Source organism: Carassius carassius, chromosome 14, assembly GCF_963082965.1.
Source record: "Carassius carassius chromosome 14, fCarCar2.1, whole genome shotgun sequence".
NCBI classification, from domain to species: domain Eukaryota; kingdom Metazoa; phylum Chordata; class Actinopteri; order Cypriniformes; family Cyprinidae; genus Carassius; species Carassius carassius.
The window spans coordinates 4,960,788-4,977,958 of NC_081768.1; the positions used below are offsets into that span (position 1 = coordinate 4,960,788).

Sequence of the window (17,171 nt, forward strand, 5' to 3'; positions counted from 1 at the left end):
CTGTTATAAAATCTGCAGCATCTGCAAAACCCTTTGAGGCTCTTTTTGTTATAAGATATTATTAAATATTAGAAAATATTAAATATGACACAAAAATTGAACATAACATTCAAATTTCAAAAATGTGTACACATACAAATATATATCATAAACGTATGTGTCCTTACACAGATTTTTCAGTAAAGTTGTTGTATTGTAATATGGAGTTACCTTCTTCGTCAAGGGTAAACATGATGCAGCAGTTTAGCCAAAAGAAGTTCTTAAAGCAAGATAATTGCCTTTTAAACAACCTTTGTTAAAAGACTGCTTATGTAGTCGTTTCTGTAGGTTTTAGAAAACGGTCTGTCTCTGTTTAATAAGCATAAACTACTGATCCACAGCCTCTCTCGAGTGCAGAGTGTCTGTTAGAGCACCACACTTCTGTTTTTAAATCTGATTCTTCACCATGTAATTTCATAAAGGCTGTGGGTTGGTGCTTTTCTCCAGGATTTATTAGCATTTGGTGAATTATCTCGGTCAGTCAAGGACAGTCACTAAAGCACTAAATGGACAGTGTTTTTTTTTTTTCCTAAACAATGTTTGAATTACAATGATTAATATCAGTGTCATCTACCAAGCTAGTTTTTTATCAGATCTTGTTTGGATGTCTGTTATGTACATTTTGTATTCTTAAATATTATATTATAATTTATTTACTTTATTATTTTATCAGTAAGTGATTCTATAATAATTACTATAATATATTATATAATTTAAATATTTTATTTTAATTATATTACAATTATATCTTTATTCAATTTTAATAATGTCGATCTAGTAATATGTGCATGTGTATGTATATATATTGGCAGGATGCAATCACTTTTTACCACCAACTGGTATTCTACCCAGAAAGTTGGCAGTAAGGTTTAAAACCAATAATGAAGGTCCACCAGGCAGCAGAACAGGAAATTCAGCTGTAGTTTCAATAACAAACAAAGGTCAAATATAAACGAAAATCTGATTGCAATGACTGTGTAACAGAAGAGACGTACTGTATGTTTAAGAGACAATCCCCAGTAGCATGAGCTGGCTTTTTTCCAGAGAGTCAAGGCCCTGTGTTAATTTATGACCATATGTTCTCACCTATTTTCTCTGGGGTGAAGGACCAACTGGTGAGGTGTGGGTGGGATTCATGAATTTGCAATGGTTGTTGCTTCTCTAATCTCATTTCAGACTTGCAAAGACATTATTTGGGCTACAGTAGTTTAAATAATGGGTAAAAAAAAAAAAAAAATTTTTTATTATTGTAACTAATAATCAGATTTTTTCATTCCAATGGCTTTTCTTTGGAAATGTTATATTTTAAATTTAATTTAAGCATCGTTATTGATCTGCTTCTCTCAGAATCGGCAAAGATGTGTTTCCAGCTTATCTTGTGGTTTCCGCAGCAGTGCCATAGAAGAACCATTTTGGGTTCCCCAATGAACTTTTTAGTGATTGGTTCTTTTTTTTTTTTTTCATGTGAAGAACATTTTAATATTCTAAAGAACCGTTTTCCACCATAAAGAAGCTTTGGTGCAATGGAAGGGTTCTGTGGATGTTAAATGGAACCATGAATGCCAATAAATAATCTTTATTTTTAAGAGTGCATTAATAGAAAACCGCGTGTGCTTGAGAATTGTCTAAAAGCTGATCATTCTTGATTTGGATGTAGAGCACAGTATTTTTAGTTATGTCTGTAAACTTCTCTTTTACCATTTTACCAGCTTGTACCATTGCAGATACTATGGTGGCATTGCTTGGCCCCGTCCGAGAGATAATCACAGAGTAGACGTCAGGGTTAATCCTCTTAGGAGAAGCCAGGAGCTTTTCGAGTCACTTCTTACGCTCCAGTCTGGCATGGGGTTCACCCATGGTCTTCACCTGAAGCAGAGGTAAGACGTATCATTTTCAGGTGAGGAGCATTAAATCTGGAAATCGCTTAATCGGGACAAGCGAGGGTTTGGTTGAAGATTTAAGATTTGTTAATCTGAAGATCAGAGGACTTTTGGTTGGAATTTGGCCCTCTCTGCAGACTCACTTGCTTGAATCGTGACATCTGACCGCTGGGTCAAAGGGCATTCTGGGAGATAAATTGTCTTCATTTAGCTCGGATATTGAGTCTATTGTGCAGCAGACAAAGTCCTAAAGCATAGTTTTGAGGACTAATTGAGAATTCTGTGGTCCCGCCGCCATGCCTTCCCTTCCCACTTTGAACAGCCTGGGGAAACTCTGCGGATCTGGACGCAGTCAGCAAGTGGATCGCACCCGGATCAAACGCACAAACTCTGTAAAACGCATATCTGTCATAGAGGACGGACGTGTGGCAGAAGTGCTGTACCTCGTCCCAAAAGAGTCTGTGATGCAGCAGCTGCCGTTCATCAACCCTGAAGACTATTACCTGACTGAGAGCCTGTCACCTGGTATGAACAGTTATGGAAATAGCTAAATGTCATTTCAATTCGTTTTGCTCCAGAAAGCAGTCAAATGTAGTCCAATAATCGACTGAACATTGGTATTTGTCCAGTTTAATGGTACATTTATAAGAAACTTAGTGTGTTCTAGTTGTGTTGTATCTTTACCTCCAACATGATTTCATTAGTATTTATTTATTTGCATGTAAAGTGTATTTCTAGTACAAGTACATTGGCATGCACAGATTAAAATTATCTTATTTTCTTAAGGGGTGAACGATATTACCAAAGTCTTATTTCACAATATAATTATTTTTGCTTTAAATAAGTTCTTTATGATATCAACCTTTTTGTCACCATACAAATTTCATAATTCTTGTCACCAGTTTCAATATCTCAGAAAAACTAATACTAGCCTTAAAAAAATAAATAAATAAAGCTCACTGATGACAAGTAAACAGTTAGCGAATAAATAAGTAAAAGGAACTAACTACAAGCAAAAGGACAAAAAATACAATAGAACAAACAAATAAGAAATGTATTCTTTGTATAATGTATAAAAACGCTGCATATTCTTCACTTTGTAAATTAAATATATATTTCTTATTAAAGTTACAAAAGTGATTTAGTCGAGCAGTGAGGGATTTTCTCTCTTTTGTTGTTTGATTGACATGAATGACAGACAGCAGAAATATTAGACTGCTGTCGCTTTCCAAAATCCAAAATACTTGTTTTTCTTTCTCATTTGTTTCCTTTCACTTGAGACCTTAATTACTGTTTATGAGGATATTAGCTAAAACCGGCATTTTGACACAAACAAGTGTGTGTACTTAACCGTTCAAGGCCTATAGCAGGAAAAAATAACTCTGTTTAATATGAAATAAGTTCTCTTTCACTGCTGACTGCATTTCAGAAGCTTAAAATCACTTGTTTTAAAACCGCAGTGCTTAAGTATGCATGGAAATCATACATTTTCGTGACCACATACAGCAACATCACGAGAGCGTGTAACTGCAAAAGAGAAGATAGTCTAAAATCTCTACATATATGAAGAGGGCCACCAACTTTTACAATTTCGATCTGGATTTCTTCATAAAAAGGTCTTGACTTTAAAAGTTGTACAAATGTGAAAGGCGATACATTTTGGATACTGTCAATACAATACTTACGGACATTGTATTTGTCAGTGTCTTTCCGAATGTTCAAAAATGGGCGGTGAAAGTTTGCATATGCATACAAATGAGATCATCCTGTCTAAACAGATGTTTAATGGCATGGTCAACCCTTTTCCGTTCAGTAGAAATGCTTCATTTATGTTAGTGGTGCACTGTGCTTTGAGTTTCCACTGGTTGTAAATGTGCTAAAGGAGATTATGAAAGTGATTGTCTCAATTGCTAAAAAGGATCGCATGCTGTTAATGGGATGGAAGTAATTAATGCTAATCAAGAGGTTTAGTTCCCATCTTTAATGACAGGAAACAGGACAGGATCTTAACACATAAAACTTCTCTGGGTGCGTGTATGAAGAGGAAAGAGCATTATGCAATGTATTAATCACTACATGGATGTCAAAAATGATGGTTGCTGCTGCTCAAAATGATTTTAAGTTTTATGTAACTGTAAACTTCTTCAAGCATGCTTGAGGCAACCAAAAAGGCTTTAATATTACAAGAGAACCATCAATCAAATCCAGCATGTCAGATTTCCTCAGTCTTTGGATTTATTGGGATTTGCTGTTGTTTTGGTAAAGATTTACACACACTGATCAGTGGCCTGTGGACATGAAACTTCATTTAGATTGTGTTAAGGAAGACATATTTTTCTTATTCTGCTGTTCAGTATTAATTTAGATTTATTATTATTTATTTATTTTTTATTTTTTATATATATACTGTTATTCAGCAAGGATGCATTAAATTTGTAATGACAAAATGGTGCAAAAGATTTCACTTTAGATCTTTATTTCATCAAAGAATCCTTCCCGAATAAAGGTAAAAGTAAAAACATGTATCAGTTTCCACAAAAATATTTTCACAACACAACATGTGTTTTCAACATGGGGAGAAAAAAGAAAAGAAAATGACCATATTAGAATGATTTCTGAAAAACCATGAGACATTGAAGACTGGAGTGGTGATGCTCAAAATTCAGCATTGCATCACAGGAATAAATTACAATTTAAAATATATTCAAACAGAAAAACATAATTTCATATGTTAATAATAAAATTGTAAATATTACAGTTTTACAGTATTTTTGATTTTAATGCAGCCTTGAAAAGCATTAGATTTATTTCAAAAACATAAAAAATCTTACCGACCCCAAACATTTGAACTGTCTGGTCCCCATTGTCATTGTGTTTCTTGTAGATAATGGGGACAATGAAACAACAACAGTCGCTCAATTAAATGCCTTTTTTTTAAAGTCAAGTTAAAAGTAGTCAAAAATCATCTATTGTGACCTTTCTTTCATTGCACTGAACTCATCCTGTGCAAAAGGCTTGTAACTACATATTTGTCGATTTATTTTCAAATTGCATTTTCCTCAGCCTTGCTTTCCAGAATCTTCTATATAGATCTGTTTGGCCCAATGAGAGGAGTGTACTTCCTGACATACGGTGGATGACTAAGAGCTTTTACAGGGTCATCTGAGAAGGGCAGAGACACACTGGAAGTGTGGAGTCTTGCAGCTGTCTTATTGGGAAAGTTAATGGGATGACAAATCAATGAAAATGCTCTTATGTAAATAACAGTGAGTTAGGGCTGCACAATTAATCGAATTTCTATTCACAATTACAATTATGGATGCCACAATTATGTAATCGTACAAAGAGGCAATTAATCATTCAAAGTCCGCTTATGTTATGCTTAAGATGCGTTTATTTATTTATTTTTTTTATGTTATCTTTAGGGTTTTTCTTATTATTTACATTTTTGTTTTAGTATAACATAATACCATTCATATTTTTACTTTTTTATAATTTAAAGAACAAACCCATCCGGTGTATAGTTGACACTTGAGGCTTAAAACTATAGAACAGCACTAAAGGTTTTTCAGTTAGTGTTTTCAACTTGTTTATTTTCATATAAAAATATGGCATTCAGTTGCATTAAACAATAATATAAACATCATTCAGTGTAAATCGTGATAATCGTAATTAATAATCGCCACTGTAATTTCAAGGAATTAATCGACAATTATGATTTTTGTTATAATTGTGCAGCCCTACAGTGAGTAATAATTATTTAATAGTGCAGTGCTTTTGCATAGTCATTAGAAAAAACTGCTGAGTCTGACGCATGTGAAACCATTTTAAGATCTAAATTGGATGCGGAACTGCATGTCATCTTGTTTCACAAGAAAAAATTGTGTTAGCTGTGCACTAAACCAGTCTATGAAGAGGTAAGAAATGTTTTTACTTCCGGAAAGGCATCCATTGATGCTTCTAGGCATGGGAAGGAAGTGTTCTGAGGTCAAGCAGCCTTCTCAGGTTGATGATCCTCACGTTCCCTCTGATCTAGTCTCAACCTTAAATGGCACACCAACAGATCACACATTCATTCATCACCTTATGCGTATCACACAGAAAAAGCTGTCTGAAATCTCCAGATCCATTCTGATTTTCTTTGGGGATGTACAGATAAGCTGTGTTTGCATTGAACGCACTTTTGAAGAAGAAATAATGGTTCAATTTGATTTGACTTAAGTTGGTGATGTTAAATCTTTAACTTTTTGTTTTTTGGCACTTACAAGCAAGTTTACCAGATATTCCCAATCAGAAAAGTGCATTCTGCTTAGTTTTGGTTTATGCTGGTTGAATTATTGTTCTTATTTTAACAAACAGAAATGATGTTTTGTTTCTTCGTGAGTCTTTCTGTTAATGTAGCGTGTCACTCAGACTGCTGTTGTACTGTGATGATGCTAATAGGATCACAGGGATATTCATGGCCAATAAAACCAGATCATGTCATGTCTGCTCTCATGACCCAGACAAGCCTGTGTGATCTGTAAGGATTGGTCAGGTGAAGACAGCACGGCCGGACTGTCTCAGCACAGTCGCTGACTTGGCAGTTTAGTTATTCTGACTGTTTTTTTTTTTATGATTTTTGTAGTGAAGAATATTTTTATTTCAAATTTTCTTTATTAATTTATCTATTGCCATTTACATAGATTTTATTTCTTTTTATGTATTTTAGGCCTGTTCTGTGCTTTAGATGTTTCTTTTATTTTGTTTGGTTTCGTAGAGTTTAGAGCTATATATCATTCAGGGTATGACATTTCGTGTGTAGTATTTTAGAAAAAAATACATTTAACATTTTAAAATGAACATTTAAAGGTGAAGAGTGTGATTTTTACTCTTTTTTTTTATTTTTTATTGTGGGTGGGTGGGCCAAAGACCAAAAGGGAATTTATAGCCTAAGCATCAAAACAATAAAAGTTGAATACTTATTATTTATGTATTTTTAATCTGTACATAGGCATATGTCCTGATTCATTTTATTTATTTTTTCTGATCAATTTCTGAGTCATTATCATACATTTTTTACTACAATTTACACAAAAATTTAATACAGTGTAACAATACTTTATTTACCAAAAAAATCTTGTCATGCTTATTATTCTGTATTCTTACTATTCTTATAACCCTGAACAACTTGACCTGTCTGATGCTTGTTTTTAGTGTAATTGAGCCATATTGGCAGCTACTGCTTGGCCTAGCCGGTATCTCCTAGACTGCAGGGGAAGATGGGCGAGTCCTCAGATTAATGAGACAGAAAGGGGGATGGGACAGACGGACGGAGGGAGGAGGAGACCGAGGGGTACAGGGGAGCAGGCACGTGCCCGCCTGCCTGCCTCTGTTGTTATAGGACACATTCAGCTTTCGGTCATTCACGGTTTCCTCTCTTATTCATTTTTTTTTTTGGCTATTTGGATGCTGCATTTCTCATCTCACTGGATACGACTCTACTGCTGCTGATTATTGATTCATCTGCACTTATCACTGATGGTCATGGTCAAGAAGAAAGGTAATTGAGTGTGTGTGATTTGGTGTTAGTTACTGACCATCTATATATCTTAATGTGGCCACAATGCACACCTTTAAGAGTAAATAGTCACTTCTATACATTTCAAGAGGTTAATCAGAAGTGAATCTTGAGGATCACATGGGGTTCTTCATCTGCAGAGATGCTGGATTGATCCCACCTCTTATATAAGGTGATTGTGATGCTGTATTGACTCGACACATGTTGATGATCATAGTTTATGTCCAGGATGCACCGTGTGCTATCTGAATCACAGGAACTGTTATATAAGAGAAAGAGTCGTACCTGTCAGGTCTGCTGGTTATTGGATCAGAGCTGTCGCTCAGTTCTTTGTGGGATTGTTTAATCAGAGTTTGCTGCACATCTCTGTTGTTTCGGCAGTGTTGCAGTTTTAAATGGGATGCAGAAGCGTGAGGTAGACCGCAGCCGTCACCATAGCAACGCTCACAGGAAGGTAGAGTCATTGTGTCACGCCTGCAGTGGCCTCTTTTGCTTTTAGGGTGTCTCTTTAAAGACGTCTCATCACTTCTGCAGTTCATCTGCAGAGATACAGTGTTTAGGTTTATATCCAGCACTGACTAATGAATATAAATGAAACATTTATTACAGTCTTTTAATGCTGCAGAGGGAAGACTGCAAGTGTAAAATGTGTAATTTCATGCATGCACATGTAAGTACACCACTTGAATTAAGTGTGCCAAGTTAATTATTTTAAGATTTATATCCTTATAGACTTTTGTTATTGATATATTTGAGAATGTATTTAGCTCTTTCCTATTAAATCCTTAAAATCAAAAGTAATTTGATAATATATGTAATAATGTGATACTACAGTATTGTGTTGCTGGCATGAAAATCTCTACAAAACAAAAAAGGATTTATATCTTTATGCATAAAGGGACAAGCAAACACTGCTAAAATTGTCATATAAAATCACCATGTAAAAGTAAGATATTATTTATAATAAAATAATAAATGCTGTTCTTTCAATGTTGATAATAAGCTTAATTAGAATGATTGATTGAGGATGATGTGACTCTGAAGACTGGAGTAATGATGCTGAAAATTCATTTTAAAGGATTAAATTAGATGTTAAAATATATTTCAATAAAAATAAGATATTTCTTAGTAGGCCTACTGGTTTAATTTTTTTTTTTTTTTTTTTTTTTTTTTTTTTTTTTTTTTTAATAGTACTTTGATCAAATGAATATATAGCCCTGGTGAGCATAAGTTTTTTTTTTTTTTTACATTTAGAAATTCTTACCAAAAACTAATCTCATTTTATTCTTGTAGTGTCTGTGATGCTGATGTAATATCAGTAATGCTGTGCTCATAGAGCTGTAGGTTAACTCTTTTGACCAGCCCACTTAATCTTGTGCCACTTCAGAGCTTAATCAGCAGAAATGCCTGCTTGTGTGGAGGAAGTGTTCTATAAAGCTTCACTAAGAGTTTGGAAGAAGTACTTGTTTTTACATTAGTGAGTCATGGCTTGTAGTCCGTAAGAAAGGTTATACAACAGAAATAGGCTTGCAATTGTGAGATATAAAGTCACAATTACCTGTTTTTTTTTTATTTTTATTTTTTTATACAGGCTTCCATAAGGACCTGGTTTATATTTAGAGACCAGAATATCTATGTGTAAATTATAAGCTAAAATTATAAGAACGCACACTGGATCATCACATTTTTACTTCCAAAAGTTGTACATTTAACAATATTTTACTGTAAAATTACAGCATAAGGGAACTAACTGTTAACAGTTTTTCTATTAGAATTTTAGGAGTCTTTTAAAGAAATTAATACTTTTTATTAGCAACAATAAATTAAATTGATCTAAAGTGACAGTAAAGACATTTATAATGTTGCAAATGTTGCATTTCAAATAAATGGTTCTTTTGAACTTTCTATTCATCAAAAAATTCATCTTTTTTTTTTTTTTACTTGTTTCCCTAAACCAGCACAGATCTTTTTAATATTGATAATAAGACATGTTAAATAATAAAAACTTTACATGTAATTTTACTGTAAAAATACTATGAAATTTTCCACAAAAAAAAAAAAATCACATTAGAGTACATTAGGGTTGGATGTTAATGAAATATTTGTGACTGTATTTCTAACTGTAAATTTAGGTTCAATCTGTAAAACTTAAAAGTTTTATTACAGTTAACTACTGCCACTTTTTCAACATATAGGGTAAGGGATCTTATCGTTAACCAATTAACAGTTTTTATATTTATACATTTTTACAATCTTTCACCATGAAAAATTATGATGTTTTTTACAGAGGATTCTGTAATTAATATATACACACACACGATTAATAGTGGGCCATATAACCATAATAATAATAATAATAATAATGCAAGTCTAAAGCATTAAGTTAACATCCTGTAGAAATTGAATAATCAAATGTAAAATAAAACAGCATAGTGTATGTTGTAAGAATTAAATTTCCTTTGTTTCTTATTTAAACTACGAAGGACCTTCTTTGAAGAGCAGCTTGTTTTTTTTTTTTTTTCTTTGTCTTACCTATCAACCTCTGAGAAATACCCTAGCAGTTGGTTCCAATAGCCTTGTTGGTAGCACTAACATATAGCACCGTTGTGCTATGGGCATCCCGAGTCTGAATCTCAGAGGACCTTTCCTGATCCCACCCATCTCTCTCTCTCTCTCTCTCTCTCTCTCTCTCTCTCTCTCTCTCTCTCTCTCTCTCTCTCTCTCTCTCTCTCTCTCTCTCTCTCTCTCAATTTGCTTCCTATCACTTCTACAGTGCCCCACTAATAACAACACCATAGCATCATGTCAGTGAATTTTGCATGAGCAATTGAGATTGGTTCATTTCCATTTTATCTCACTGTACTTGTTTCCCTTTTTCATGTTTTTAAATGTAGTTTTATTGACATTTTCATGAATGCAGAATATGTCTGGGGGATAATGGTGCTTTAGCTCTGGCAGTGAGAGATACGGCTCTGATCCCACTTTCCAGTGCTTTGTTTGGCCTGGGACGGGAAGGTGGAGAGGGTGTGGAAAGGGGGCAGGGAATGAGAGTCGCCTCATAAATATGTATGAAAAAAGTCTGCGTCTGCAAAATGAATATCCCACGAGACTCGTACAATCCAGCACACAAGCACACACATCCAGCCTTTTGTGATGTTGATTCGGCAGCGCAGGGACTGTGTTTGATGCTCAACACTCCGGGACAGAATCAGTCGCTCCTCCTGGAGCCTTAGTGTAGACTCAGATGAGAGAGGAGAGGGAATGACTGGTTAGAATGGAGTACACTTAAAAATAAAGCCTCCAAATGGGGGGTTTCACCATAAGAAGAACTATTTTGGTTTTCCCAAATAACCTTTCAGTGAACAGTTCTTAAATATGACCACTTTTTTCTATAGCATTAAGAGCATTTTAACAATATGAACACTTTTCCACTATAAAGAACATTTTGTGGAATGCAAAGATTCCATGGCTCTTTAACCCCTTAATTGTCACCCCGTCCCGAATATGGGACGCCTACGGTTACTTTCACTATATTACAATCAAATCTAATCTAATCTTGACAAACTATATATCGTTGGAAAGGTCTAAGACCCCCAAATATATATTTTACCAATGTTTGTTGTTAAAAATGATGTAGGAAAAGTAATAGATTAGTTTATGACAAGAGTGCACCCTCAAAAATCCAAATTATAACAGGAGCTTTGACCTTTGTTTGCCTTTTTCTCTATCAAATTTTAGAAATCATCAAAAGTTCTATATCGACTGAAAACTTAAAATTTCTAAATTCATCCTTTAAAACCCATTTTAAAATCAAACATTGCATTACCATGTAAATGGTACATCAATATCATGTTACAAAATGTTTTCAGTCATGAATTATACAAATTTAGGTTTGTATAATGCACATTCAAGGTTCTTCATGAAACTACCAATGCCTATGCAGAACCTTGACAAATAGAGGATTGCAGTAGTAGAGGATGTTTTTGATAAAGTGATGCTCAGACTAATGCAAAATAAATGGAAAACAAATGCAGATCAATAATAGTAAAAGCACTGTGTGTTACAGTCTGTGCTGAACTCTTTCTCCAGGGGAATGAGGAATCGTGCAGTACGCCTCGGTGCACAGTTGATATTCAGATTTTGTGGACATCTGAGATGGTGTTATTTTTTAAAAGGGATATTTGATGCTAAAGGATCCGCTGAGTGGATTTTATTGGAGGCAGAGACATGCATTTAAACATGCATGTTGTCTTGTGACTTTTTTTCAGCACTGTTTGCAATTTGATTTCTTGTTGAATGTCCAGTTTAAAGCCTTTTCATGATGATTTTAAGGTGCAGCGATATTTGGTTTGTTTAGACACACTACGATCCAGAAGTTTGTGTTAAGATTTTTTTTTGTTTTGCTTTTGAAACATAAATATTTCTAAAGACTAATATGTATACATATATAATATGCTGATTTGCCTCTCAACATTTCTAAATATTATCAATGTTGAAAACAGATGTGCTGCTTATTTTTGTTGTGGTAAACTGTAAACCAGAAATAAAAGAGAAAAAAAACGCACTCTTAAGAAATCCTTTTATAAATTTATATATTTTATTTCTGGATAACTTTATTACTCGCACCGACTAAACGACATGGGAGTTGATTGCGCCTTCTCCACTACAAAACTAAACCAACCATAATAACCAGGATTCAGGATTGTTCAGGATTCTTTGATGAATCGAAAGTTCCAAAGAACAACTTTATGTAAATTTGAATACTTTTAAAACATTATAAATGTCTTTACATCACTTTTCATCATTTTAATGCATCCTTTCAAGACAAAAAAATAAAAAAATAAAACTTTCTGACCTTAAACCTTTCCACAGTAGTGCACTTAAGCTTGACTTTGTAATACAGCCCGAAGTGGATTGTGTTACTGCATGGAATATTATATTTCACATGCAGTATCTCATATTCCACACATGCTTGCGCTCTCGCTCTGTAAGTACTGGCGAGCGTGATTTCACCAAGTACAACATGTTCCTGGATCAACATCCTTGTTGATCCTGGAACAACATTCCAATCAACCAATCAGAATTGAGATATAACTTTTCAGGAAATATCTGTTTTAGGCTTACAACCCTTGTTAATCAACTATCATTTCCCACTCATTTTAGGAATAAATTATGAGTAAGGTTAGGTTTAGGGGTAGGGATTGGGTTAAATTTATATTTTTGGACAATAATGTTGATCCAGGACCATCAGAAGATGTTGATCCAGGAACATGTCTTACTTGGCAAAATCACGGCGACCGTAAGTACTAGTGCAGACAGTGACAAAACTTGTGTTCTTTCTGTACAGTGGCCCATACACAGGAAGCTCACCAACAGACGGAGAAGCCTTTGATACGCTGTGCTAAATGTGGGGAGGTGTGCAAGGGAGAGGTGTTACGAGTGCAGGCCAAACACTTCCACATCAAGTGCTTCACATGCAAAGGTGAGTGAATGAATGTCTTATAATCATATACAAACCAACAGTCCCTGTTACATACATAGGACACATTCAGTTCCATGCAGCCAAATGCTGAATGAGGAAGAGATGTAAATTAGAATTACGATATGTACGAAATATTCAGAGACAGAATCTATTTTATATACTTTAGAAAAGGAGATGTATATACTGGACTTTTACTGTTAATGTTATCTATGTTATAACTCTTAAACTGAGAGCACAACAAACTAATAACATGTCTGGGTCATATTTTACCATGCACAAAATCAAAAGAAAAGCATAAGAAATTAATTTTCTTTTGATTTTACTGAACAATGCTAAGTAGACAGTTTTTGACAGGTTATGTGCATTTTTTTGCATATTCAAAGTTAAATCCTCCCTGTCAGATGCTGTAAAGTTCTGGTTTGCTGAGTTTTTCCTGTAAATGTTTCTGTAGGCTGTCTTAACACCTCTTGTGTGGATCTTCTGACTCGTCTCTCCTGCCAGAATTCAGGATCACTGTGTAACTCTTATAGATGAGCTCCAGCTTGACCTATTTAGCATGTGTTTCTCAGAATCTAAAATAAGTCTTACAAATATACCTGACCCACTTGTATTTGTAGTCAATATAGCATAGGTGAGCTTTACCAACAATACTGAGTCTGATCTTTTTTTCATCCAGTAATTTAAACATTGTAATTATTATATTTTTATTTTTATTTTGATTAAGTTGTTGAATAAAACAATGAAAATGTAGAACATACAGTACACGCTTTTTTATGTACATTTTAACATAAAATCTTTATATTAACAAAAATGTAAGTATATTTTATTAACTTGTCTTTTTATACATTCATACACTACTGAAAACATTGTGTAATTCTAATTTCATATCATTAGGCTCATATGACTACTCATGATATATTTTAAACAACTTTTTTTTTGTTTTGTTTTTTTAAGACAATAATTGTTGTTATGGTAACAACGTGTCATTCCCTATCATTGATTACCTTTATTGCTTCAATGCTTTGTGCTGAACTTACTGACATGTTGTCTGATTTACCACGTCACTTCAGGGTCATTATAGTAACACCACCAAATCCATCTGCTTTAAACAAACACTCACGATTATGCTGACTATTTTTTCAGCAACACTTGAGTCACGTATAGACCTGGATATAAAACAATCCTACATTGCAAAGTAAATCGTGTCATGCCGAAGCTGTGATCCAATTAACCCAGAAACTTTCCCTCTGTCTCACTGCCCCTCTTCAATGAGAGAGAGCAGCGTTATGATGTAAGATCTGCTCTGTGAGAACAAGCAGAGCTGACTGACAAAGTCACATCTAATATTTGGCACATGACAGTTTTTAGGGATTGATTAATAGAAAGAGTCTTGTACATATATACAGTACAGCTCAAAATTTTTACATTTTTGTTACAATTTCTTCACATTTCAAATTAATCCTCATCAAAACTATGAAATAACACAATATGTAATTTATGTACTGATCAGCATTGAAGTTCACATGTATGCTGGACAGTTTGTGCACTACTCCAACTCAAATTAAATTAAAACGAATGTGCTATTATATATGATATTAAATATAATTTGCTATATATATATATATATATATCACTGGCCACTATATTAGATACACTTCGCTAGTACCAGGTTGACCAACTTTTGCCTTCAGAACTGCCTTAATTCTTCATGGCATAGATTCAACAAGGTGAAGGGGCCCAACACTTTTTTCACACCACTGTATATAATTTTTTTTTTTGAACAGTCACAGGACTAAATAACATGCATTAAAACAGGGCTCTCTATGTTATTTTAAACTGATAAATACTTTGTCACCGTGAAGGTGTTATTGGGCAATACCTTTAAAAAGTTAGTTTTAAAAGTAGAGTATCACTTAAATAATTGCTTTACTTAAAACTATATATATATATACAGTACAGACCAAAAGTTTGGACACACCTTCTCATTCAAAGTTTTCTTTATTTTCATGACTATGAAAATTGTAGAGTCACACTGAAGGCATCAAAACTATGAATTAACACATGTGGAATTATATATGGAATTATATACATAACAAAAAAGTGTGAAACAACTGAAAATATGTCATATTCTAGGTTCTTCAAAGTAGCCACCTTTTGCTTTGATTACTGCTTTGCACACTCTTGGCATTCTCTTGATGAGCTTCAAGAGGTAGTCACCTGAAATGGTCTTCCAACAGTCTTGAAGGAGTTCCCCGAGAGATGCTTAGCACTTGTTGGCCCTTTTGCCTTCTGTCTGCGGTCCAGCTCTCCCCTAAACCATCTGGATTGGGTTCAGGTCCGGTGACTGTGGAGGCCAGGTCATCTGGCGCAGCACCCCATCACTCTCCTTCTTGGTCAAATAGCCCTTGATGCCTTCAGTGTGACTCTACAATTTTCATAGTCATGAAAATAAAGAAAACTCTTTGAATGAGAAGGTGTGTCCAAACTTTTGGTCTGTATGTATATATATATATATATATATATATATATATATATACATTTTTAGCACTAAAATAGCAGCCTGATTTGTCATCATTTGTTGGTTTTGTTGTGCATTTTACAGTCAGCTAGACAGAAAGATCTCAAATATACAGTATGTTGTATATTCCATACCTCACCCAGCCCTTTTTTCCTCACACAGCACTGAGTTCATGTCATTCTCTGACCTCTGACCACACTGGCCTCTAAATAAATCACAGACAGAGACAATGACATTAACTGAGGATAAGATAGAAAGAGTGACTCAGCAGGCCTATATTTGAACTAGGGATTTAACAGTTCTTAAATTAAAAATGTGCAAGTGGATAATGAGGATGAGATATTAAACTCTTTTGTGTCAACTCTTGATAAGACTACACAGAAACGAGTTGAATTTGAACATGACCTGTAGTAATCGGAGTAGATAATCCTTGTAAAAGCTAATCATCTACTTTTGTATTTAACACCCTCAGGGATTATGCCATCCTTACTGTAAGTCTGTGAAATAATAATCAGCTTATCTAATCATCTAATCACTTCAGAGCAGCATAAAGACGACTAGATCATTCTTTTATGCATTTGTAGGCACACAACCTGCTTTACTTCCATAATGTGACGGATTATGAACATTAAGACCAATGTCTATTAAAGGAATAGTTTACCCAAAAAAGAAAATTTGCTTAAAATTGACTTACCTATAAGGCCATTCAAGTTCATTCAAATGTTCATTTTTGGGTGAACTGTTCCTTAAGAAAGAGGCTTTTGAACAACAAAAGACATTTAAACATTTTAAATGTTTTTTGGTTTGTTTGTTTGTTTGTTTGTTTTAATGCATGAACATATTTCAGTTTTCAATTTTTAAGAGTCTATGTTTAGAAAATGTTTACATCATTCTTACATTTCTTAAATGCATGAAAATTTTACGTTAAAACTAAAACTATCAGCTCAGAAGCAAAATGAATAAAAGTTTAAAATTTGAATCTTGGAGTTAATGAATTCTTTTGTGTCTGGGTTGTCCAGAGATGAAAGTCAGCTTGTAGGAAATGTGTCAGAGGACGTTGTTGCTGAGTCTATTTCTTATTCATTTATTCAGCAGATCAAATGATTCAGTGATGATTTCCACATTTTCAAAGGACATGCTGTCATATTGTTGATTAGTAGACTGATTTTGTTGTGGTGCGTTTTTTTGGTTAAGGTTAACTTAAGGATGCTGGGATGAAATCTTTTTTTTTGTTGCTTTTTTTTTTACTTGCGTTTAAGTTGCATTTAATACCCTTTTCCATAGTACATGTGATTTGCATAAATATAATTCATTTCTCTTACATGATCTGTGAAACTACCATGGGTTTGAGTTGTCCTCATACGGCCCCTGCAGAAGTCTCTCAGTGCATAAACTCAGTTTATCGGAGCGGATGGTGTAGAAGGCTATGAGAAACACTCGAGTCAGTTATATAACAGCACTGCAGAGCTCTCCTGCATACAACGTACACATTGTACACATCTATTATACTTCCATTCACTCGTTCTCTCTGTAAATCTCACACGCTGCATTAGTCACGGCCTCGAGTCTCCCCACAGGGACCCAGAATGAGGTGCGGAAAGCCATGAAAGATGTTTACCTGTCAGTATTGTTTTTGTGTGAGTGTTTTGGAAAACCAGACTCCAAATAGAAAGTGGCTAAAGGAGCCTCTTA

The 17,171-nt window shown here is 34.3% G+C and overlaps 1 protein-coding gene across 14 annotated transcripts in view; it reads left to right on the forward strand.

The window, feature by feature from the left end:
- LOC132156764 (actin-binding LIM protein 1-like) overlaps window positions 1-17,171 on the forward strand; it is a 49,910-nt gene that overhangs the window by 9,889 nt on the left and 22,850 nt on the right. For 3 of the 14 annotated variants that reach the window (XM_059565772.1, XM_059565773.1, XM_059565780.1), the window contains exons 1-2: window positions 1,915-2,444; window positions 12,827-12,961. In XM_059565772.1, the coding sequence (XP_059421755.1) occupies window positions 2,216-2,444; window positions 12,827-12,961 (364 nt within the window). In that variant the 5' untranslated portion in view covers window positions 1,915-2,215. Of the gene's footprint in view, window positions 1-1,909; window positions 2,445-7,250; window positions 7,462-12,826; window positions 12,962-17,171 lie in introns of those variants that run through there. The other 11 variants (XM_059565770.1, XM_059565777.1, XM_059565769.1 and 8 more) reach the window with 8 other exon arrangements.